This window comes from Urtica dioica, chromosome 3 (genome assembly GCF_054948205.1).
Source record: "Urtica dioica subsp. dioica isolate 48M chromosome 3, U.dioica_male_clone48M_v1_H2, whole genome shotgun sequence".
NCBI classification, from domain to species: Eukaryota; Viridiplantae; Streptophyta; class Magnoliopsida; order Rosales; family Urticaceae; genus Urtica; species Urtica dioica.
Genome location: NC_142758.1, coordinates 48,039,962 through 48,063,165, shown reverse-complemented (window position 1 = coordinate 48,063,165; position 23,204 = coordinate 48,039,962). Strand labels below are relative to the sequence as shown.

General features: G+C 36.0%; 5 protein-coding genes across 7 annotated transcripts; 1 reads left to right on the top strand and 4 right to left on the bottom strand.

The window, feature by feature from the left end:
- Positions 1-486: 486 nt before the first annotated feature.
- Positions 487-4,673, bottom strand: LOC149403322 (Pectin lyase-like superfamily protein). Its single transcript, XM_089608924.1, has 9 exons — positions 4,287-4,673; positions 4,088-4,216; positions 3,837-4,007; positions 3,727-3,747; positions 3,269-3,476; positions 3,099-3,180; positions 2,889-2,997; positions 2,684-2,800; positions 487-1,105 (listed from the first exon to the last, which is right to left on the bottom strand). The coding sequence occupies exons 1-9, from the start codon at positions 4,539-4,541 to the stop codon at positions 809-811; spliced, it is 1,389 nt and encodes a 462-aa protein (XP_089465050.1). The 5' UTR covers positions 4,542-4,673; the 3' UTR covers positions 487-808.
- A 150-nt stretch (positions 4,674-4,823) lies between these two features.
- Positions 4,824-7,081, bottom strand: LOC149403321 (PPR superfamily protein). The gene has a single exon (XM_089608923.1). It carries the CDS (start codon positions 7,079-7,081, stop codon positions 5,057-5,059), a length of 2,025 nt encoding a protein of 674 aa, XP_089465049.1. The 3' UTR covers positions 4,824-5,056.
- A 409-nt stretch (positions 7,082-7,490) lies between these two features.
- On the bottom strand, positions 7,491-10,981 carry LOC149403320 (Peptidase C15, pyroglutamyl peptidase I-like protein). Its single transcript, XM_089608925.1, has 5 exons — positions 10,828-10,981; positions 9,784-10,103; positions 8,410-8,514; positions 8,229-8,276; positions 7,491-7,935 (listed from the first exon to the last, which is right to left on the bottom strand). Exons 2-5 carry the CDS (start codon positions 10,039-10,041, stop codon positions 7,696-7,698), a joined length of 651 nt encoding a protein of 216 aa, XP_089465051.1. The 5' UTR covers positions 10,042-10,103; positions 10,828-10,981; the 3' UTR covers positions 7,491-7,695.
- Positions 10,982-13,554: 2,573 nt separating this feature from the next.
- Positions 13,555-15,352, top strand: LOC149403319 (RNA-binding (RRM/RBD/RNP motifs) family protein). 2 transcript variants are annotated; one of them, XM_089609244.1, is made up of 9 exons: positions 13,555-13,708; positions 13,798-13,882; positions 13,984-14,067; positions 14,150-14,230; positions 14,328-14,467; positions 14,557-14,620; positions 14,719-14,773; positions 15,009-15,071; positions 15,176-15,352. In XM_089609244.1, exons 2-9 carry the CDS (start codon positions 13,821-13,823, stop codon positions 15,239-15,241), a joined length of 615 nt encoding a protein of 204 aa, XP_089465370.1. In that variant the 5' UTR covers positions 13,555-13,708; positions 13,798-13,820; the 3' UTR covers positions 15,242-15,352. The 2 variants fall into 2 exon arrangements, with proteins under 2 accessions (XP_089465370.1, XP_089465369.1); XM_089609243.1 differs by having other exon boundaries at positions 13,555-13,727.
- An 81-nt stretch (positions 15,353-15,433) lies between these two features.
- On the bottom strand, positions 15,434-20,034 carry LOC149403318 (SBP (S-ribonuclease binding protein) family protein). Of its 2 annotated transcripts, none has more exons than XM_089609240.1 (5): positions 19,731-20,034; positions 19,496-19,579; positions 18,206-18,360; positions 17,226-17,620; positions 15,434-16,270 (listed from the first exon to the last, which is right to left on the bottom strand). In XM_089609240.1, the coding sequence occupies exons 3-5, from the start codon at positions 18,312-18,314 to the stop codon at positions 15,752-15,754; spliced, it is 1,023 nt and encodes a 340-aa protein (XP_089465366.1). In that variant the 5' UTR covers positions 18,315-18,360; positions 19,496-19,579; positions 19,731-20,034; the 3' UTR covers positions 15,434-15,751. The 2 variants fall into 2 exon arrangements, with proteins under 2 accessions (XP_089465366.1, XP_089465368.1); XM_089609242.1 differs by having other exon boundaries at positions 17,226-17,608; positions 19,731-20,032.
- Positions 20,035-23,204: the final 3,170 nt, after the last annotated feature.

Below are 23,204 nucleotides of genomic sequence, written 5' to 3'. Positions count from 1 at the left end.
CATGGTCACAAGAAGTTGTTAAAAGATTGCCTTTTTGGTTAGTTTATTGCCTTTTTGTAGCTCTTGAGAAATGTTGGACCTTGGTAAGAAGTTAAAAGATTCACTTGAGAATTCTCAGCATCTTGATATTTGACCTTCTTTATTAACTAAGTCAACTCATTAATTTAATAATGAAAATAATAAAAGTTAGTTCAAGTTTGCAGCAGATAGAAACTCTCTTAACCTTTTTGCCTGGCCAAGACATAGATTATATGTATATATATACCAACAAGTCATTTCTAGTACAAGTACTTAATCATTAGTACTAGTTCTGTTTATTTATTATTATTAAGGGTATTCTGGTTCAAAAACTCACACTTTCTAATTTTTACTTGCATTAACAAAAATTCAATTCCATGATTTATAAGCCATGTGATTTCAAATATCCTTCTAAAATTGCCTAGTCCAGAGAGAAAAAGAAAAAGCTAAAAGCAAACAATGTATCTATTAGTACCTTAAAAAAGTATATTAATCCATGCCGTAAATTAATCAGCTTACATAGTCTGACATACAAATATGCTTTCAAATTTCTATAACTTAATAATGACTCCCAACATTTCTTCTTCTTCTTCTTCTTCTTTTCATTACATAACATAGCCACTACAACCTTAAATTCTCCCATAAAAATTTAGATAATATTTTTTTTTTTGGGCCTCCTCAATCCTCCTCCTCCTCCTCAACCTTTTTACGTACTAGTTAACCCTAATTTTTTGTTTTTTTTTTCGGAGATTACTTATAGAAATGCAAATAATTGATAACGAAGAAGGAATCAGAGCTCGGTGTGAAGTATTTGGTGGTCCCCGATGGGCGCCAGGTCAGCATCCTTGGCCTTGTCGGGGGAGGAGCTGAGGCAGTCGGCGGAGGGGTGGATGGTTCCGTATCCGAAGCCTTGGGCGGAGTTGCAGTAAGTCTCGACGGTGCCGTCTTTCTTCTCCAAATTGATGTTTGTGAGGACTATGTTGCTGCAAGGGACGTTGTCGCTGCACGCGAATTTCATCGCCTTCTCGCTCTTCGTCGTCCCGCTTATGTTCTTGTATATCACCTGACTTATGTTCACCGCCGATGCCTTGCCGTCCAACAAACATGTTAGTGTCTTTATATATATAGAGAGAGAGCTTTTAGCGAGCAAAAACTAATAATTCGGTAGGCGTTTTAGTCATTTTCATATTTAAGTGCTTTTTTAATTCACCGCCGATGCCTTGCCGTCCAAGAAACGTGTTAGCGTCTATATATATATATATATATATATATATATATATATATATAGAGAGAGAGAGAGAGAGAGAGAGAGAGAGAGATCTTTATGGGAGCAAAAACTAGTAAGTTGGTAGGCGTATTTGTCATTTTCATATAAGAGTTTTTTTTTTCACCGCCGATGCCTTGTTGTCCAAGAAACGTGTTACCATCTTTAAATATAGAGCTTTGATTTGGTGGGCATTTTAGTCATTTTCATAAATAAAAAAGCAGATTTTTTTTCACCGGCCGATGCCTTGCTGTCCAAGAAACGTGTTAGCGTATTTGAATATATAGAGCTTTATGCGAGCAAAAACTAGTAAGTTGGTAGGCATTTTAGTCATTTTCATAAAAAAAGAGATTTTTTTCACCGGCCGATGCCTTACCGTCCAAGAAACGAGCTACCATCTTTAAATATAGAGCTTTGATTTGGTATGCATTTTAGTCATTTTCATAAAAAAATAAAAACAGATTTTTTTTTCACCACCGATGCCTTGTCGTCCAAGAAACGTGTTACCTTCTTAAATATAGAGCTTTTAGTGAGGAAAAACTAATAATTTGGTAGGAATTTTAGTCATTTTTATATAAAAAGAGTTTTGTTTTTCACCGCCGATGCCTTGCCGTCCAAGAAATGTGTATTAGTAGTTATTTGGGGTTGGATACAAAATATAGTTAAGAAGAAGGGTTAATATATTGGTGATAAAATGTAGAGGAAGGAAGAGATGCTTTTGGGAAAAATATAGATAGGCCTCTCGAAATTGTCAAAATCTTACATGGTAGGGGTTATAATAATTTTAGTAGATTATTAGGGGTTGGATACAAAATAGTTAGAAGGTACATGCGGATCTGATATAAGGGGGTTATATATTGATAATAAAATATGGAGGAAGTAAGAGATTCTTTTGGGAAAAATATAGATAGACGTCTTGAAATTGTGAAAATCTTAGATGTTAGGGGTTTTAGTGCAAATACTGAACTATCATATAAGTGGTATTTTAGTAGATTATTAGGGGTTGGATTTAAAATATAGTCATAAGCTGTATGTCTATGCAAATATGCTTTAAGTTTCTTAGGCTGTACTAAAATGCTACGAAATGAATAGCTTGACTATTTTGATATAAAAAAAAATAGTTTAGGAGCCAAAATGCTACAAACGTAATAATTCAAACACTTTGCGCTTGAAAAAAAACACCCTTGTATGTAATGTAAGGGAAGTATAATAATTTAGTAGATTATTAAGAGTCGTATAGAAAATAGTTAGAAGCTATACGAGTCAATAAATAGAACGGATTATTGATAAAATGGAGGGAACAGATTCTTTTGAGAAATTACAGATCTCTCGAAAGCCCAAAAATCTATCATTGTATATCATTTTATCTGAAATAATAGTCACAGAACAGAGATCTCTTACTTGGTTATCGCAGGATTTCGGGGAATCGCAGTAGAATTGGTCGATGATGATAGGGTTTGCGACGTTATCCATCAGAATATTTTGGAAACGCACGCCTCGGACATATCCCGAGCCTCCCTGGAGATTATTAAAAAAAAAGTTATCGTCTTTTTCAACATATTAGCTTAATAAGAGAGAACTATAATTTTTCGATAATAAAAAATACCTGCCAAGTCTTGATCCTGACACCATTGCTCGTGTCCCTTATCACCGCGGTGTCCAAAACCACCCGAGTAACTATTCCGATAGAGTTGTCCTTCCCTAGACTTCCAATGCTATAGGCAATGGAGATCGACAAGAAAATAAATTAATAAAAAAATAAATAAATCAGTCAAGTATGAAATTAAATTCAGGAGAAAAAGTTTTTTTTTTCTACCTTACTCCGTGTCCCGGTCCACAGAAGATTCTTTTCATCTTAATGTTGGAGCTCGCATTAACAATCGAGACACAGTCGTCCCCTGAAAATTCAATTGCTTGACTGCCAAGAAACAAAAAAAAAAAAAAGAAGAAGAAAATTGTGCTTAGTTTTAAGGGATGTTTATTAACCTGTTCCGATGATGGTGTTCTGGAGAATCACATTGGTCGATTGAGTGATGTGGATTCCGTCGGTGTTGGGACTGTCTCCGGGGGAAGAGACTTTCACGGCGTCGATTCTCACGGAATCACACCTCGAAATCACAAAGTTCATCTGTTGGCTGTTCTGGATTGTGATTCCTTTTACCTTCACAGACGTGCTTGAATCGATGGTCAATGCCTAAAAAAAGAGAAGAAAAACTAAAGTAAATACTACGTTTTTTTGTTTTATAACGAACGATTATAAAAGCAATAAAATCATCTTTGGGCCAAAAAGTTTCCTTTTTCAAAGATCGCAGCAATTTTGCCCAATTTTTTTTTTTTTTTTTTTTTAACAAAATAGAACTATCGGCCAATTATCGACAACGGGCATTTTAATCACTCTTATAAACACATAGAATTATCGTACTCAAGAGGCAAATGGAACTTACACTTGGTGCTCCAACGCAAGGCTGTAAAAGAAAAAAAAATGAATATGTCATATATCTAATTTTTCGATATCAAGTACTCGAAATAAATATTAGATAAAAATAAAAATTACGTTGGACTTGTTCTTCTTGCAAGACGCGGCCCACCATTTGGCTCCGGAGCCATCGATGACACCGTTCCCTTGAAAAGTGACTCCGTCAAGCTTCGTGAAATCGAGCCACAGCCGAGCAAGCTTCGGATTCCAATCGGCCGGCTCGCCCGGTGCCACGATTGTCCCGTCAATCTGACCAAAACAAAATCGTTCGGATCATTAAATACCTCAATCTCTTATATTTATACATTATATAAATATATTTATATTACCTGTATGGTCAACTTTCCTGCACAAGGGCCGCGGAATCTAGTTGCGTTGACCAAATATTTCCGGTCTTGAGGCACCAGAAGAACCGCCTTCGGGGTCGAGCACGCCGTGTCCCACGCTTTCTCGAAAAACTAAAGAGAAAGTGTCGATATTATAATTGTTACCGAAAATAAATGAATTTTTATTTTATTTTTTTTTTACCGCGGTGTCATCGGAAACTCCATCTCCGACGGCTCCGAAGCTTTCGACGTTCACGAGAACTTTGCCTCCGCGCTGACTGGTGAACGGAGGGATATCGGAGAAGTCGAAATCGGTCTCTTTTTCGACGTCGAGGCTCTCGAGTTCGTCGAGCATATCGTCAAAGTCTTCGAGCTCGTCGTGCTTCTGTGCCACAGCAACTCCGTAGTAGGAAACCAATAACAAGCTAAGAAAAGAGACCATGAAGATTTTATCCATTTTTGGTATGGTTTGGTTTTTTTTGTAAGTTTGTTGATGCTTTGGTAGTAGATTGATGATTTGGTGTTAATCCCATGAAACAATTGGTTATGATTTATACTTAAAAACACATATTAGTTTTAAGGAATGAAAAGAGGTATTTGTCCACAATATGGCTTGGCTTGAAAGTAGATAAAGATGTTACATTTTTTCTACATGCCTACACTTAAAGTACAAGTAAAACTTCTTTCTTTTTTTCCTTTCTTTTTTCTTTTTATTTTTTTTTTCTTTTCAAGTTCTTTGCTTTACTCTTCAACATATGAAGCAAAATGCACCGAGACTAGTGTTTCATGGGACCTCTCAAATTAAGTCTCAACTTGCAATCATTCCTAGATATGCAAAAAAAAATGACTATTCATGACACTACCAATAATAACGTCCAAAAAGGAAAGTTTTTTATATGACAAAAAAAAAAAAAAAAAAAAAAACAGGTTATACCAAACTGTAGAGATAGAAATGTGACCTCTAATTGTCAACTAGCTTCCATCAACGAAACTGTGCCCGATTTCTCTCATCACCTTCCTCGCCATCGCTCGCTCTCGAATCTCCGTCGCAGTCGAAAACTCTCCGATCTCCGAGTAAAATCCCGAGACCTGAAGAAAGATCGCCGGATTCTCGGGCTCGAGCTCGAGCAGGATTTTCGCAGCTCGGCGTCCGAGCCTCTCGTTCTTGTGAGCCCTGCAACTCCGAAGCAACGAGCTCCCCATTGTCGAGTCTCCTCTTCTTCCCGGGCCCACAATCAGCTCCTCGGCCTCGTCCAACAATCCGGCCCGGCCCAATAGATCGACCATGCACGAATAGTGTCCCCGGTCCGGTGAAACACCGTACAAGGCTTCCATGGATTCGAATACGATTTTCCCTTCCCTGACCAGCCCGGAATGGCTACAACCCGATAGAACGCAGAGGAGCGTCACTCTGTCGGGCCTCAGACCCGAACCGATCATGGCTCGGAAAAGCTCGAGGCTTTCCTCTCCGAACCCGTTCCGGGAGTACCCGTTGATCATCGCGGTGAAGCATGTCGCGTTCCTCGGCGACGATCTGAGATCGTCGAAGGCTCGGCGAGCGAGATCGGCTCGGCCGGATTTCGAGTACGCGTCGATCAACGAGCTCGATACGGCCGCGTCGGATGAGTCGAGCCCAGATTTCACGGCAAAAGAGTGGAGCGATTCGAAGCCCGTCTGAGCGGTCAGGGCTTTCAGGGCCGTCGAGAGAGTCACTCCGTCGAACCTGATTCCCTCATCGATTACCAAACCGAACATCTCAACGGCGTCGATTACCAAACCGCTGCGCAGAAAAGCCGTCATCAACGAGTTAGAGCACTCCAGGGTTTTCTTCTCCCGGGTTTCTTCGCTATAGACCGCCACGGAGCTTCCGATCTCTCTGCACCGACCGTACATGTGTATCAGAGCCGATCCGACGATGGACGCGTCACGATCAAACCCCGACTTCACTGCGTAAGAATGAACCTGCTTTCCGAGCCGGGCGTTCTCGGTCCCACCGGCCAAACCCAACAGTCCGGTGATCGACCGGATCGACGGTCTGTTCCCCAAAAACCTCATCGCAGAGAATAGCTCGAGAGAATCAACGACAAGCCCGTTATTGGCGCAAACCCACACGATCGAGTTCCACGATATCACGTCCTCTTTGGGTATTTCCCGAAAAGCTTTCTTGGCCTCGATCGAGCTCTCGCAGGCCGAGTAAAAGTCGACCAATGCGTTGGCCACGAAGACGTTCTTCGATATCCAACCGAGCTTGATCACGTGGCAATGTAATTCCCTTCCTCGGTCGAAAAGTCTTCCGTTTCCGCACCCTCGAATCAAGTAACTGAAAGTGAGTCCGTTCGGCTCCGAACCACAGTCCTGTCTCATCCTCACGAACAGTCCCAACATCTTTTCCTCATCCTCTTCGCAGAACCCGCGAAGCATCATATTCCACGTGGCCAAATTCCGCTCGGGCAATCCGTCGAACAGCTTCAGAGCCACGTCACCGCGTCCCATACCCAGATGAAGGTTTATAACCGCAGTTCCGACGAACGCGTTCGAGCTCATGAGTCCGAACAACTCCGCTCTGCACTGAATCTGAATCCCTTGCTCGTAAAACCCGCCGTCGGAGCAAATTCCCAGCACCGAAGAGAAAGTCGGAGCGCTCTCTCGAATTCCCCGAGAAACCATCTCGGCGTAGAGCCAAAGTGCCTCGTTTGGGTGTCCGTACCTCCGGTGACCCGAAATCATGAGGTTATACGTGACAATGTCCCGAAGAGGCATTTCATCGAACACCTTGTATGCGGAGTCAAAATGCCCGGATTTTATCAGGCGATCGATACTCCGATTCATTGCATAGACTCTCTCATTGGGAGTTGATTCACAGTAAGAGTCCAAATTCAGTGAAGAGGTTGATAAAGTCTCGTACTTTGGCACAAAGGTAGTTATTTTCCGTACTAAAGAGACTAACTTTCCAGCTCTGTTTGACCACACGCCTTTCGGACGTAACAAAGTTGACATACGAAAATAATTATTTGGTAATAATAATAATAATGATAAAACAATTGCCTCCAAAAACCATCAGCGGTCAGAGAATAATATGTTTTATGTTTTCTCTTTATTTTATTCTTTTTGTTCCTGAAAGTTACCGACCAATTTCAAAAGATCCCAGTTGATGAGGGAAAGAAAAAATAAATAAATAAATAAATGGCTTGTTGAGAAAGAAAGAAATATGTTTTTTTTTTTTTTTTTTTTTAACAAAGACAGAGCATTTTAAACTCTTTGCTTAACTTAAAGAGAATGGAAGGAAGAAGCAATTTCAAAGCAGAGCACCAAAGCACATATAATCACGTGTTTCAATTGAAAAATAAATATATATATATATATATATATATAAATAAATAAAAACCATTTCTACGCAATCTCCATATGGATTTTAAATTCACCTTTTTTTTTCCTCTTTCTTATAAATAAAATCCTTCCACCAAAACAAGAGTTTTTTTTTTTCCCCAGTTCATTAAGAAAAAGAAAAAAAAAAAGGCAATATTTTAAATACAGTTCTGTTATTTGTTACAAATGATTCATATGGACACTATGTATTGATATATTATAAGGTAAAAAAAAAAAAAAAAGATTCAACACGTAGCGGCTATAGCCTCCAAGAGAGCGGCTGCGAAGCTCATCTGAGTTCTCTCGTCGATCCTCGAAAAGAGAGGCACATGAACAAACAACGACTTGTGACCTTTTTGCTCCGCGAATCGCAGAGAGTGATAGTAAACGTAGTTGCACACAAACCGCCCCGCATCGTCCGATATCATCGCTTCGTACCCTTTCTTCTTCAACAACTTCTGGATCGCCTCCGTCGAGCAAAAAGTCTAATAAATGATCCACATTTTAGTACAAAAAAAAAAGATGTTACGCGTGCCGTTATAAATGTTCCCTAGTTAAGTTCGAACAATATGTTGAACAACAAGCTAACAGATTTTACTTGAATAAATGATTAATGCTGTTAGTGGCGGAGCCAGGATTAGGGGCATATATGAAGATTTTTTTTTTATTATTATATAATTTATGTTAAAAATGTAAAAATAAAAAATAAAAAAAATAAATTAGGGGCGATAATTTTATGTAATGTAGAGAATTGGAGGGGAAAAAAAGGGAAAAGTACCTCTCTGGCGCGCGAAATTCCTCCGTCCTCGGAGACTATTGGCACTTGCTGATATTAAGAATGATTTAGCGATGAGAAAATAATACGGCTTTTTTTTAAGTGATCGTGTTCGGATTATATTAAAATTAAGAATATTTAAAAAATGGAATGAAAAAAGTGAAGAAAAAAATATATGAGATACCTGAGGCTGCCATCCCAACTCGTCTGGGCAACGGAAAGTGGCTTCATTGACAGCCTGTCGCTCGATGGCGAATTTCGTTGCTCCGCTGTTGACTCCGAAGTGAAGCTGAAATAATGCAACAATATAGCGAAAATGGGCATCGAATCAGTCATATAAAAGTAAATTAGAAGGAAAGATTTTTGGTGTAGTTGCGAGTCTGAGCACAAATGATAGTAAAGGAAACCGTGAAACAGAGCTCTACTCTCGAATTCTTGTTTGTAGACCCGAAACAGGATGTGCCAATATAATGAGAAAAATGACAATTGAAGAAGCAGCCACATGAAAGCAAAGGGAAAGATTTCTGGTGGGTAAGTGTGAGAACTCTCTTCCCGATGAAATCCGGTGCAAAAGCTACGAATTCACTCAAGATTTCACTTTGATGAAATTCAATTCCAGTCTACATGCCCATGTTTACCCCATGTTTACTCTTTCGGCATTTGTGAATTTAAGCACAAATGTCAGTTCAGGGTTTCATGAAAAATTTAGAAAGTAGAACTATCTTCCAGATTGAAATTCCGTTAAATTATGACTAGATCAAGATATTCAATTTCTATCTACACACGAACACGAATGCGTATAACATTTCTATTACCAAAAGTGTAGTTTCTTTTTAAAGAGGGGAGTCTAAGCTCGGTGAAATATTGGCAAAGCTCTTGCTTCGAGAACGAATCACTGGTTATAACACTAGCTAACTTCTAATTAACTCTTATTATTATCATTATTATAATTATGCTCTCGAAATCCCAGGTCCTAACATTACCATATACTCATCCAAGCGAAATATGAGAAGCCAAGGAAAGTTTAGAAGAAAGCAAAACACAAACCCAGACAACTAGAGAGTGGACCACTATAAATCTGCGTGCTACTTTGTTCTTTATGATTCTAAATCGTTTTCTATTTAAGTCGTTTTTGGTGCTCGAACCCTAACATTATTCATCTGTAAGAAAATAAGAGAAGCTTAGTAACGAAAGGGGTCCAGTAGATATATCGCCGTATTTACATGTATGGTTTGCTATGTAGCCAACGTTTGGTAAATAACCAACCTTTGTGTAATCAGTTGTAAATAATAGTGTAAATAATAATGTAAATATTTGATAAATGGCCAAATATTTACCAAATGTTGGCTAAAGCCATATTTACATGTATGGTTTGCTATTTAGCCAGCGTTTGGTAAATAGACAACTTTTGTGTAAACAGTTGTTAATAATAGTGTAAATAATTGTAAATAGCAAATATTTGGCCATTTATCAAATATTTATCGAACGTTGGCTAAATAGCAATCTGAAAATGTAAATATGGCCAGTTTTCTAATTATTTGTAAAGAAAAACACAAACCCAGACAACTTGCTCGTCTCCGGATTTAGGGAGGCCGGATTCCATGGTCTTGTGGAGGGTCGGGAGCGCTCCGTCACCGGCGGTCTCGAGGACGGTGCAGCTCCCGAGGGAGACTCCCGAGGGAAGGCCGCCATGGCTCTCGACGAATCCCCGGAGGTTGTTCAGAATGGTCTCCGTGGGATTCTCCGACACTCCTTGGAACTTCTTGAAACCCGTCACGTGGATCACCACGCTGTTTCTCGGCCCTTCCGATCCCATCTCCTCGCTCTCCACGCGAATGCAGTTCCCAATTTTCGATCCCTTTTTCTCTTCCCCGGAGCCTAAACACGTCATCGATGAACGAATAATTCATGAAAGAAAGTTCAATGAATGAATAGTCCTGAACGTATCATGAAGACACAAATTTGAAGGAAAAAAAAATCCTTGAGGAACAAACTCCATCGAAGTAATGAATTGAAAATACATCATGGAAGAAAGTTGAGAGAAAAAAAATAAAATAAAGAGTTAAAGCTGATTCTGAGTTCCTTAACATGGCAAAAAAAAAAAGCTCAAACATTTAGTTTTTATTGATGAATAAAAAAACCTTTGACCAAGTAAGCTTTTCGTAATTCGTCAGTACACGAACAAGACAAACTCGAAGTTTTCAACACCAATTTCAGACGTACATAATCTACAGATATACCAGGAAAACCTATGAATCTATATTCGAATAAGCAAATTCATTTTTAGGAATAATAATAATAATAATCCGATAAATCACCGAAACCATATACGAAACAATCTCAAACATCAGAGAAATAAAGATATATCCATTAGCAAATACACTACCAGATTAATCGATATCACTCGAGCCAGATAGTAAGTAAACACAAAAGGAAAAAGAAAAAGAGAAAAAAAAAAAAAAAAAAAAAAAAAAAAAAAAAAAAACTCAAATTGCCTCCTTCCTTCTTCTCGAAGATAACGAAACTAAAAAAAAAAAAAAAAGAATAAAAAAAAAACAAAACAAAACCTTCGGATTCGTTAGATTCAAGAATGAATGAATACCTCGAAATCGTCGAGTATTGAGAGAAGCTGTGTTGTTCTTTCTTCGTTTCGAAAGAAGTGAAGAGAGTGTGAATCAAAAGTTGTCGTCTTGATCTGTCTCTTCTCTTGCTTTTTATTGGCAGCTATAGAATATACTATTTTATTTCTTTATTACTTAATTAATTAATTTGTTTTTTATAAAAATGGTTAGTTGATCCCTAAAATAATGTAGTGGATGTTTAATGTTTTAAATTATTTATGATTGTTCAATGTGATTACTACGTGACATTTATATATGATGAGTAGTGGCTGATTCGATTATTGAACAAATAATCATTTTTTCATGTTTACATAAAAGTCTATTATTTTGTTTTATTTTCTTAAAGGGGAAATAAAGAACGTGACTATTGTAGTAGGTATGTATTTGACTGACCGCAATAAATTTCTGGTCATTAGATAGGAAATGTTTATTTTGTGCTAATTTACAAATCACCATAAATTACTATTGAAAAAAACTGAAATGATGTGTCTCTGATTTTATTGGTAATTGATGATGTGATTACAATTAGGGAGACTATATGTTTCAAAGGGTTAGTCAATTAACAGTAATATATGTTTTAAAAAAGACTAAAATATAATATTAATTATTACCACCATCGTAGACTCGTAGTATGATAGGCATGTTTCTTGCTCTAATTTCATGGCTTAGGAGAATAATACAAACACCGTTTGAATAAACTTATTTTGTTTACCTAATAATGCGTTAGGCATAGTATTGAACCTCCGAAGTTTGTCCTCTTGTGCAATGTTAATTTTTTTAATTTATCCAAATTTTGTTATCGAATGGTATTTTCCCTCCTCCACTTGTATGAGTTATTTATTAGTGAAAATACAATATTGTAGCAATATCTTAAGTTAAATGACTCTTCCTTTTTGTCCAACGTGACTTATAGAAATCTCAAAAAATTATAATGAAATAATAAATAAATAAAAGTTTTCTTTAGCGCCAACAGTGGTGGAGTTAGGATTTCTAGTTAGAAGGGGCAAATTAGATTAAAAAATTATTCTAAAATTTATAAGGGATGTGTTAGGGAAAAAATATTAAAGAATGGCAAATATGGAAAAAAAAATTATATAATTTTGAGTTAATAATATACTTTTTAGGTTAAAAATTTAATTTTTAAAAATTCTAAGGAGGGGGACATTAACCTCTTGGTCCTAAGACAGCTCCGCCTTTAGCGCTAACAATGTCGTTGTCGTTTTTTTCCGGTGCTCTAGTCGCCATTTTTTTTCCGGGGTGTAGTCATCGTCGTTGATGCCTACCATCGTATTAAACGGTCTCTATGTCACACAATTCATTGGGTCAGATTTATGCATCATTTTGGAGGGAGAAAGCTATGAGTATAGATTTTTGAATGCTATTTTTTTCCCTGTTACAAAAATAAATTAAATGACATGAAGCCTTGAAAACTAAACGATCCAGCTACATCTTTTGGGAAGATAAATTTTATATCGTAAATCTCATAATTAACAAAATATTAAAATTGAACTGTTTGGAAAATATATGAAGTTGGACTTTTGTCACTTTGTTGGACAAAATTATCCTTGGGAGAATTTAAACTTATCATCGGAAATCATCGTAAACTATCAAGAAAAACTAATCTAATTAGGTTATCATAAATCATCGAAAATTTCATTGAAAATTAAGGCTTAAATACTTTCAAAGGCAAGTTTGTCTAAAAATGGATTAAAAATTGGAAAAATAACATATATACTTTGTATTTTAGTGAAATGTCGAGTTTAACCTTTGTTTTTCAAAAATGTAGAGTTCATACCATCGACTCAACAAAAATGATGAATTTACCATGAAATAGACAACATTGTCACAAATCTTCTTTTTATTTAATTTTTATTGACTTTATCATTGACGTTAACTATAATATTTATATGTAAATCAATTATATTTATTTATTCACGTCATATATGTAATTTATTTAAAAACCAAAAATTAAACAACAGTCTTTTAATCGTGAAGAACACAAAAAGAGGCAAAAAAGGTAAAAATCGACAATTGAAAGTCATCAAAATCACATATTCGAATAGTGAATCCAGGATTCAGAGTTGCAATTCATACACGGAATGAAGTCATCTCTTGGGAGATGTAAATTTTATTATTTAATTTCAATTTAAAGTTATTTTTTATTTCAAAATTGGGAATTTGAAAGTTAGGGTACTGCTTTGGATTTTATTCGATTTTTCTTATGGGTGCGACTATGGGTGCGAAAATCCGCACCTAATGGCCTTCCCGCGGACTTTTTCGCACATCTTTTCTGACTTATGGGTGCGACTATGGGTGCGAAAATCCGCACCTAAAAGTCGCACCTAAAAGTCATGACCATCGGGTGCGACTAGTCGCACCCATGACCTTTAGGTGCGAACTTTCGGGTGCGACTTTGTCGCACCTAAAGGTATCAATGGGTGCGACTTTCGACCTTTAGGTGCGAAAAAAGTCGCACCCAATGCTGTTTTTTGTACTAGTGATAAGAGTTAATATCAATAAAATGAAGATTTATGACACTATTATCAATTTCAAGATATGATTTCATCATTTTAGTTAAACAGAATGTATGAACTCGATATTTTTTAAAATCAAATATTAAACTCGATATTTTACAAAAACACATGTATATATGTGTTATTTTCCGTTAAAAATTCAGTTTTAGATATTTTCTAAATAACAAGTACATTTTTGACATTTTGTAAAATATTGGGAAGTAGAAGGTTAATTTTCGGAAGAGGAGTAACGGAGACGAATACTGTCCATTCCGAAGAAGATTACAACCGTGAAAATCACCGTCGACCAGTCTCCGATCACCAAACAAAAACCATTATTTATATCGAAGTTCTTTCCCGATTAATCAGTTCGTGCTCTTTATTTTGATCCCTGTTCTGTTCTTCAAACCTAACTCTGCTCTTAATCAAAGATTTTAGCGAAGATTTTTAAAGCAGAATCAATGCCTCGATACAAAGACGAACCCACGGCCGTTCGCGTTTACACTGTTTGCGACGAATCAAGGTCTGCGAATTACATTTTCGTATATCGACAATCAATCGATCGATTTCATAAGAATTTTAGGGTTTTTTCAATTTATGTTCTTCTTTTTTTTCTCTTTGCAGATATTTAATTGTGAGGAATGTTCCAGCGCTGGGATGCGGCGACGAGTTGCTTAGGCTCTTTGCAACTTATGGCGACATAGAAGAGTAAAAAAAAAAATTCATTTTTCAGTTTTTTTTTTTTTTAAGATTTTTTTTAATTATTAATCGAGTGGTTGATTATATGAAGGTGTAAGCCAATGGATTCAGAACAATGTGAGGCATACACTGATGTTTATTGGATCAAATTCATTTCAGTCACAAATGCGAGGTGTGAATCTTATATATGAAGTTTTTTTGTTTTTTTCAAGTAGATGTGAAGTTATTCTGGTTTTGATGGAATGATAATTATGAATTATGATACCAAGATTTGCGAAAAGGAAATTGGACGAGCATGTTTTCCTCGGGAATCGGTTGAATGTTAAGTACGCGCCAGATTTCGAGACCATGTCCGACACCAAGGAGAAACTTGATTGCCGGAGAAAGGAGGTCATGGCTCGATCGAATTGTGAGTTTGAAATTCTTTACCCGTTTAAACTGGTTTTGTTGAGTTATCGCTCGAATTATCAATATATTGTTTATGTTTATTTTTTTCAGCCGGACGTGGCAGCGGTTCTTCTTCTCTGGCCAATTTTCCCAGAGGAGTGAATAATGAACAGAGGTGATTAGCAATGTGGATTTTGTATTTTAGATTTCTGCTTCTCAGTGCAGAGTCATTTTGGTTTTTTTTTTTTAAATGGGTTTTCGTGTTCATTACAGAGAGCTTAATTATCACCTACATCACGCTCCGGTTGCCAGGGTTTCAACCGAAAAGGTTTGTTATCGTCGTTAACATGTCTCGATCGTGAAAGTTACGATTTGCTATGTTAGCTTTATCGTTTCTCGATCGAAATAGTCTTTAATATTTTTGTTTTTCATTTAAAAAAAAAAAAAAAAAGTACTGCTTTTTGGTTTTGAAATGAATGGAACATTTTTTCGAGTTTAAGTTCATCAAAACCGATTGTCCAATGACGTGATTTTTTTTTTCTTCTTCTTCTGATAAACCGAAGGAGTACTTTCGGTCCCAGTCGATGAATCAGACGGTGAAATCAGTGAGGGAGAAACTCAATAAGGTGGTTATTACACTTTCACTAATGCTTCAGAGTTATTTTTCAGAGAGGGTTTAAGAAATATGTTCTAAAGTTTTTACCCACATTGCATTCTGTGTTGTTCTCAGATTCAAAGTGGTGATTCTGCTTCAAATAAAGCCCATGCTGGCAAAAGAAGAAAAGTTTGTGACTGAAGATTTCAAAAGGCAATTCAGAGGGTCATTTAGTCACCCATTGTATCATTGTATATTTATGAATTTCAGCGCGAATCACAATGGTTCAAATAGCATTATTTGACTTGCTCTTCCTTTGTCCTATCTATAGTTGCACCAACCATTCAAATTTCAATCAAAGATAAAAAAAAAATAAAAAGGCAAAAAGAAGAGTTAACCAAAAACATAAATATTGAATACCATATACAAAGTTAAAAGAACAAAGTGCATTTGAATATTTCATGCAATTCTCAGTTTCTCGAGTTAAAAGTGAGTTCTGTGTACAAGATGCCACATAGATATAACATATATATATTTACTGTTTACATTTTTTTTTCCTCTCCCCTTCCTTTAAACTCAGGTGAAAAATAAAACAACATCATCATCCTCTAGGGATTGAAATAAACAGAGAAACTCTTCAAACTTCTTTGTTTTTTTTTTCCTTTTTTTTTTTAAGTTAATAATTTGCAGGTAAAAAAAAAAAAAAAAAAACTAGGAAAGCTGAACCTGAAAACTCGCGGTTTTCATGGATCGACAAACGGGGCAAACCCCGACAAACCCGTCGCACTCTTTACACAGACACAGGTGCCGGCACGGCATCAACAGCATCGAGACCTCCCTCGACCCGCACGCCCTGCAGACCGCCAGCTGGCGGCTGAGGTGGCGGCCGGCGGGGTCCGCGAAGGACGAGGCAGCGTCGTCGACCTCGCTGTCGCCGAACCCTTCTTTCGCTCCTCCTCGGTTATGGTGGTCCTGAGAGATGGCTTGTTGGAGATTGGTCTTGAGGACGTTGACGACGGACTCGTTGTACTTTGCTCGGTAGTGCCAGCTCTGCGCCTCCGAGGCGACCTGCTTTATCCGCTCCACGAGCTCCTTGTTCTTCTCGTTCACGCTCTCGATCTCCGCTTCCTTTTCCCTCAGCTTTTTTCCGACGCCTCTCTCTATGGCCGCCACGAAAGCCGACACGTGTCTCTGCTTCATCTCCCTCACTCCTTTCGCCAGCTGTTCCTCCTATTAAACGTGGAAAAACAAGAACGGAAGATTAACCGACGAATCGCAAAGAGCAAAAGTTCGGCGGGGAAAAAAATATGTTTAATGGACAAATTGCAACTAAACTTTCAACCAAAGCAAACTTAGCCTAATCACTTGATCCTAATAATCGCAAAGAGCAAAAGTTTGGCGGAAAAGAGATTCGTTCCGTCCTAGCTGAAATTCAGGCCGTTTTGGTAATATTCACGAATAATTTAAAAAAAAAATAATAATGTACAGTCTGAGTTTCAAAAAGAATAAAATAAAATAATAATTAAAAAAAGTTCGAACCGAAAACTTCTGTTCTGTGAACATTACAGGGACAGAATTCCTGTTCCACTTTTGGGCGGAACGGAACAGAATTCGGTTCTATTATTAACACGAATACCCAACATAATCTTTTTAGGGAAGGCTAGAAATAACCGAAACTTCTGTTCACAGACTAGGATTAAACTTCTATTAATCCTAGTCTTTTTAGGGAAGACTAGGATTAAACTTCTGTTCCATTTTCCGAGGTTTAATCCTAGTCTTCGAATTTCAACAGAAATTAACACGAATACCCAACATAATCTTTTCAGGGAAGGCTAGAAATAAGGAAAAATGATATGAAATAGTCAATTCAAACTATGACTTTTGCAAAATAGCCATAGTTTCATTAAGTATAGCAAAATAGCCAATTGAGAGTACTACGACTTATAATCCTGCCTCGATTAATTTTAATTCAGCCTTCATAAAACTTACATTCTGTCTTTATAGTTCGTTGGAATTAAATTTAATCCAGCCTAGATTAATCTTACTTAGGCTAGTTTGCTTATAATTGGCAAACTATGGCTATTTTGCAAAAGATTAAGTTCTATTTGGCTATATAGCCGCTTGACCCTAGAAATAACCAGTGTACTATATACTACGCCATTCTTTTTTTTTCCTCTCTTAATACCTGGATTTTCATGTACTGATCGAACTCCTCTTTCTGTCGATCGAGCTCGGTTCTGACATTGTCGCCGAGCGAGTAGACGAAAGAAGGCGGGGCGGCCGCGGCGGCGGTGATGCTCCCGCTGGCGGAGGTGACGGTGGAGTTTCGCTCGTCGTCGTCGTACGAGAGCCTGAGTCCGGTCGAGACCGCGTTCGGGTTCGGATTCGGATTCGGAACGCTGACGGAGCGGTCGGCCTCGTTGTAGTTGAGCGAGATCTGAAGCTTCTGGTGGTGGTGCCGAGAGACGTCTTCGATCTCCCGGCCCCGCTTGTTGTTCGGCCGCAGATTCGGAACCGCGTGCTCGTTCCCAAAGTAATTTACCGGATCGCCCCCGCACCCGTTCGGAACTGATGAATAAACTGGACATGTTAGTTCAATACAGGATCTTTTGACAATATGTTACACACTCAAAAGTAAACCTTCTTTCAGGGGAAAAAAAATATATTAAATAGCCATGTGAAAGTGAAACGAGTTGGTCAGCAAAATAGCCAAAGTTTTCAGTTTTTAGCAAACTATTTTTGACACTGTCATTCAAAATTTTGACGTTGTATATCAGCAATTTAACACTTACATGGAATTTAATCACAGGGGTCTAAAAATTATTGAAATCTAGTACTCCACATTTTTGTGAATTTTGGTTATTTCACTAGCTAATTATTTACACCTTGGCTTATTTTGTAAATTCATTAATTTCAATTGGCTATTTAGTCATATATGTATCTAATTTGTATACTTTGTAAGGTTTTCGACAATGCCATGGTTTATTAGAACAAGTTATTTAATTATTCATCTTGAGTTAGTAATTTAGTTACAAATGATCTTCAAATTTGTGCTTACTTATTATCTAATGGATTTATACCTAAAACAACGTAAAAATCTTTTTTCCGATGGATACTAGAATCTCAGGCTTATCGTATCAACGGAATCAACAAGTAAAAACTCACCATTTCCAAATAGTTGAAGCTGATTCGAAACATTAGTCTGGTGGTACGCCATACGATTCTCATCTATGAACATCGGAAGAATGGGATTTCCGTTGTTACCTCCCAACATTTTTATTTTCTGAAATTAACTAAAAATTTAGCCGATGAGAGTCAACCTGCGACACGAAAAGAAAAAAAAAAAAAAAAAACCATCACCACTTTAGTTAATAAAGTAAAATGGCCAAACAAGTAAATGCATGAAATGAAAACAATGCCATTGATGTTTCTCAAAGGCCTCTCAACTTGAAACAGAAGAAATCAAAGAAAGACATGTAATCAGGAAATACAGAATTCACTCACTCTACGCACACAAAGACTTTATGATATTTGGCAACCAATTTTGTCTTAACTACGCTCACAAGTTTTTTTTTTTTCCTTTTCCATTTTCTCTGACAGATTGATATCATAAGAACAAGAAACTTGTAGCTTGCTTGTGTGTAATGTAATAAATATATAATGCGTGTACAAGCAATTACTTGTTCTCTCCTTTGATCAATTTCTTTCAAGGATTTATATACCCACACCCAATTCACGTGAAAACACGAGATTCTTCCAAAAGCATTAACAACATATTTCACACAAGTCTCAATCTTTCATTTTCTCAAAGCCATTAATGCGAAGTTCAAAACAAAAACAAAAAAAAAAACAAAACAAAACAAAAAAAATCGTAAAACTGTAACTTCGGTATTCCCAAATACATGCACAAGTTTCAATTCTATTTTTTTACACCGCAACCGTTATAAATAATGATAATACTAATCAATTTGGAAACTTGACCAACAAAAAGAGCTTTAAGAAAGATACACAAAAAAACTTGCATTGCTCTAGAAATCGTTGGTCAAGTAATTTTATTCATTTCATACTAATAAAAAGTAGAGAATAAAAACTAATCAAACTTAAGTTCATTGAATCAATCAAACTCTAGCACGATTTTATGGAAGATAACTTCTTTGACTATTTTAGAGACGAAAATATAATCTTACAAAAAATAATAAATAAAAAAGCTCTCGTCTTGTGAATCGACATCGTTGAAGATGAGAAACAAAAAAAACTAAACAGAACAGTGCAATATAAGGTCTACACGGGAAAAATATGTATAGATATAGAATCTGTCCGATGATCATAAAAGAGTTCCAAAAAATCTCAATCCAATCCAGAAGATTCTCTTCGACCTCCGAAGTTAACAAAATCGCTCCGATGATGATGATGATGATGATAAAATAATTAAAAAAAATAAAGATAAGAACTTACCTGAACTAGTTTTATTTCGCCTCCGATTCGATCAATCACAAGGAAATAGAGAAATTAGCACCAGAGTCAGAAGTCGATTAGATCCTGAAATTAAAAAAAAAAAAAAAATTCCAACGCCAAAATACCAAAAAATGAGAAGAAGAAGAAACGGGAAAATTAAAAAGAAAACCGCTTTGGTAAAAGACAACAATAATAATAAATAAGAAACAAAGAGGAAAAAAAAAAAGACGCTAACCTCGAAAAATACAATGCTTTGTAGATAAGAAAAGTAAGAGTGAGTGAGCGATCATCTACGACCTTCCATTCAAAACAACCTTCCGAGAGAGAGAGAGAGAGAGAGATTTTAAGCTACGAACTAACCACCGCCGAAATGCGAGAATCAACAGAACAAGAGGATTTTTCTAGATAGTGATAATAAGTAAGAATCTGAAAATTAATAAAAAAAAAATAATAACCGACGAAGAAGAAATAAAGGATTTTATGATAATATGAGAGAAAAGGCGTTCGAGAGAGAGAGAGAGAGAGATGCAAATAATTAGTGGATGAATTAATTCAATGCTTATACAAATTTATTGCTATTTTTTTAAAAAAATTTATTTCCTTCTCCTCGTAATATTGTTGACTCAACACTAAAAAGACACGATGATAACAACTAAACAGAAAGTATAGGCGAGAAACCGCAAAAGAAGAAAATAAATCAATAAATAAATGTTGTAGATGGATAGACTAACAATGTAAAAAATAAATAATGAACTTTTTTTTTCTTTTGGTAAGTTTTCCATTTTACGTTTTTTTCATGAGATTTTTAATTTTTAAATTTACAAACAATTAATTTTTTTAATGCTATTTTCATGGCTGACTCAATTGAACAAATATGTCCGTTGGTTCCGGTTTCTGTCTACTAGCGTTTGGTTTGGCCATTTCATTTCACTCCATTTTAAAAAAGTACACATTTTTTTTTTCCATTTTCAATCCTTTAATTAATACACGTCTTTTCTTTCACACCCAAATAAAAGAAGGAAAAAAAAAACTCAATTATGTGACATTATGTTTGGAGCCTCGGATAGTGTATTTCTAGCTTTTTTTCCTGTCAAGGCGGTAATTAATTAATTAACTGCAGTACATGGTAATAATAGAGAGGTAAAAAGAAGAATAAAAAAAATATTGTTCGAGAAAGTATAAATTATTGTTATTGCTTAGGTGGTGTGGTGGGTATATGTTTTGGGAAGCAGAGAGAATTAAATATTAAAGCGGGAAAAATATAAATAAATAAATAAGAAAAGAGTCATGGCCTCACTCTGTACCCTCGTGGGTCCCACTTTTCCGGGACTGGTCCCACCTTTCTTGTTGGCGGGTAATTTTGGCGGGTGAAGAGAGAGAGAGAGAACCAAACAAGTGAATAACGATACAAAACAAAACAAAAACAAAAACAAACAGAAAAATAAAATAGAAAATAATTAAAACTCTCCAACTCTTTTTCTGTACCCTTAATTCAAGGAATTAGATGCAAAACGGACCAACCACACTAACCAAAAATGACAATTAAAAACAGCTTTTCATGGCAAGAGTCTCTCGAGTCTAAAATACAATATAAGTTTATAACCAACATAATTAAAGCCTAATTCCTACCCAAATTGGTATTTATTATTTAGTGGTCTACTCTATTGGAGTTGGACCTTTTATTATTATGATTCTAGAGCATTTTATTTTTTGAGGGTGACTAAATAGTGCCCACACTTATTCCAATATGAGAACCAGATCATCAATATTGAACCAAACTCCAGCTGTACCAATAACCATATGTCTGAATTAATCAATAATAATAATAATAACAACAATAATCTATGGTCAGATCAAATACACTTCATGACTAAAAAAAAAAAGTCATCATCTTGTGCCGGCTTAAATGAAAATGTGTACATAACTTTACTTTGCAGGCATATAGTGGTAAATAAAGCCAAGACAGCCATATTTCTTTAAATTCAACCTATCCATAAATTATAAAGAAAACAAAGGTCAACATCTTAGAATCCAAAGCAATATATATATATATATATATATATATATATATATATATATATATATATATATATATATATATATAATCGTCTTTTTTTACTCTGATATCCATATTCAATTTAACTATATCTTCTTAAAAAAATTAATTGAAGCCAGTTAAGGAAATAGATGTGTTCGGGTTGATTAAAATCTTCACTATTATCACTATAGTGTTGAGCTTGTTGCCGAGTTTGAACACGGATGTAAATCATTTTGATCACTTTGGAATATACGATTGTTGCCGAGTTCAAACACGGTTGTTACGCATCAAGGTTTAAAATGCCGTTTTCGTTGCCGTTTCGAACCTCCTGATTTACGAAAAATCGTCATGCCGATGGAAATTCAAACGGAAAAATTGTGAAAAAGGGCAAGCGAAATGCCGTTTTCGATGGAAAACCGACGTGCAGACGGAAAACCGAACGGAAAAAATGTGGCAAAATATATTTAAAATATATACATGTAATATATATACGTTGTCTGTAATACATATATATATATGTATATATATATATATATATTTAAATTTTTAAACATATATAAAGTAAATACATTATGTATATAATCTTTTTTTAATAGAAAATTGCATATATATATAATATTTTATAAATGTGTAAAATTTAAAACGACGCCAAAAAGAAAACTACACAAAATTTATCAAAATACTTTGGTGTATATATTGTAAATTACAATATATAAATATTGTAAATTATATGTGTATTATTGGAGGGTATAATAATAGTCGTTGTAATTTACAATACTTTGGTACAGCAAAATACTTTGGTAAAAAGACATTAAAAAAATACTAAGAAGCAGCAAAAAAAACGACACAGAAAAAACGACAAATTACGAAAATCGATGAAAAACGACAGAAAACGAAAAACGACGAAAATCGATGAAAAACGATGACGTAACGAAAAAAACAGCCTTTGTCGGCCGAACACCTTCCGGCAACGATTTTTTTCGCCGGAAATCGGCGAAAATCGTCGACATTTAAAACCATGTTACGCATTTTGATAACTTAAGGATATACTTTCAATTTTGATAATCGAGTAACAGTTAGGAGAAAGAATTCATGATCTGCGTCTTGGCTTGTACGGCGATCGATACCAATTGTCCTCCAATGATGATTCACGCTATTATCTATGTGTCGCTTTGTTTCTCGAGAAGAGAATCATACGGCCCAAATGCTATCCTGCAAATCTTTCAATTTCAACAATAATGTAAGTTGATTATTAGTGTTGTTACGTTGAGTTGGTTGTTTTTGTTTTGGAAAATGTTGTTCTTCACGATGTTGAAAACATCAGTCTACAACAAGAGACGTCTACTTTACACAACAGTATTGTGACGTGGATTTTGCAGACATGTCTTTTGTCTTATATGCTTCTACCCTTTTTCCGATCGTCCAATGAGAGTCCACTATGTGCATTGGGAAATCCTAGCCAATGACACTACGCTGTTTTGTGTCATATATAAGGATCATTTTCCCTCTTTGGTAGGGTTACACATCTAGGTATTTTGCCAAAATACCTTGTCCTATATGTGTTTTACACTCTGTGTTGTTGACAGACATTGTTAGAGCTTCATCACATAGTTGTTTGTGTGTTTATTCAAATTATTGTAAATACGTATTGTTATAAATGTTAGGAATATT

Bases quoted from the DNA above. Each gene is read 5' to 3' on its own strand.
- LOC149403318 (XM_089609240.1), bottom strand. From the start codon at position 18,314: ATGTTGGGAGGTAACAACGGAAATCCCATTCTTCCGATGTTCATAGAT. The intron at 17,621-18,205 runs GTGAGTTTTTAC...TAACATGTCCAG, and splicing joins GCTTCAACTATTTGGAAATG to TTTATTCATCAGTTCCGAAC. The intron at 16,271-17,225 runs GTATTAAGAGAG...CACGTTTAATAG, and splicing joins ATCAGTACATGAAAATCCAG to GAGGAACAGCTGGCGAAAGG.
- LOC149403321 (XM_089608923.1), bottom strand. From the start codon at position 7,081: ATGTCAACTTTGTTACGTCCGAAAGGCGTGTGGTCAAACAGAGCTGGA.
- LOC149403319 (XM_089609244.1), top strand. From the start codon at position 13,821: ATGCCTCGATACAAAGACGAACCCACGGCCGTTCGCGTTTACACTGTT. The intron at 14,231-14,327 runs GTGTGAATCTTA...TATGATACCAAG, and splicing joins ATTTCAGTCACAAATGCGAG to ATTTGCGAAAAGGAAATTGG. The intron at 14,468-14,556 runs GTGAGTTTGAAA...TATTTTTTTCAG, and splicing joins GGTCATGGCTCGATCGAATT to CCGGACGTGGCAGCGGTTCT.
- LOC149403320 (XM_089608925.1), bottom strand. From the start codon at position 10,041: ATGGGATCGGAAGGGCCGAGAAACAGCGTGGTGATCCACGTGACGGGT. The intron at 8,515-9,783 runs GTTTGTGTTTTT...GCATTATTTCAG, and splicing joins GAGACGAGCAAGTTGTCTGG to CTTCACTTCGGAGTCAACAG. The intron at 8,277-8,409 runs GTATCTCATATA...TCTTAATATCAG, and splicing joins AGTTGGGATGGCAGCCTCAG to CAAGTGCCAATAGTCTCCGA.
- LOC149403322 (XM_089608924.1), bottom strand. From the start codon at position 4,541: ATGGATAAAATCTTCATGGTCTCTTTTCTTAGCTTGTTATTGGTTTCC. The intron at 3,477-3,726 runs GTAAGTTCCATT...CTCTTTTTTTAG, and splicing joins CTTGCGTTGGAGCACCAAGT to GCATTGACCATCGATTCAAG. The intron at 1,106-2,683 runs GTAAGAGATCTC...TTGGACGGCAAG, and splicing joins CGAAATCCTGCGATAACCAA to GCATCGGCGGTGAACATAAG.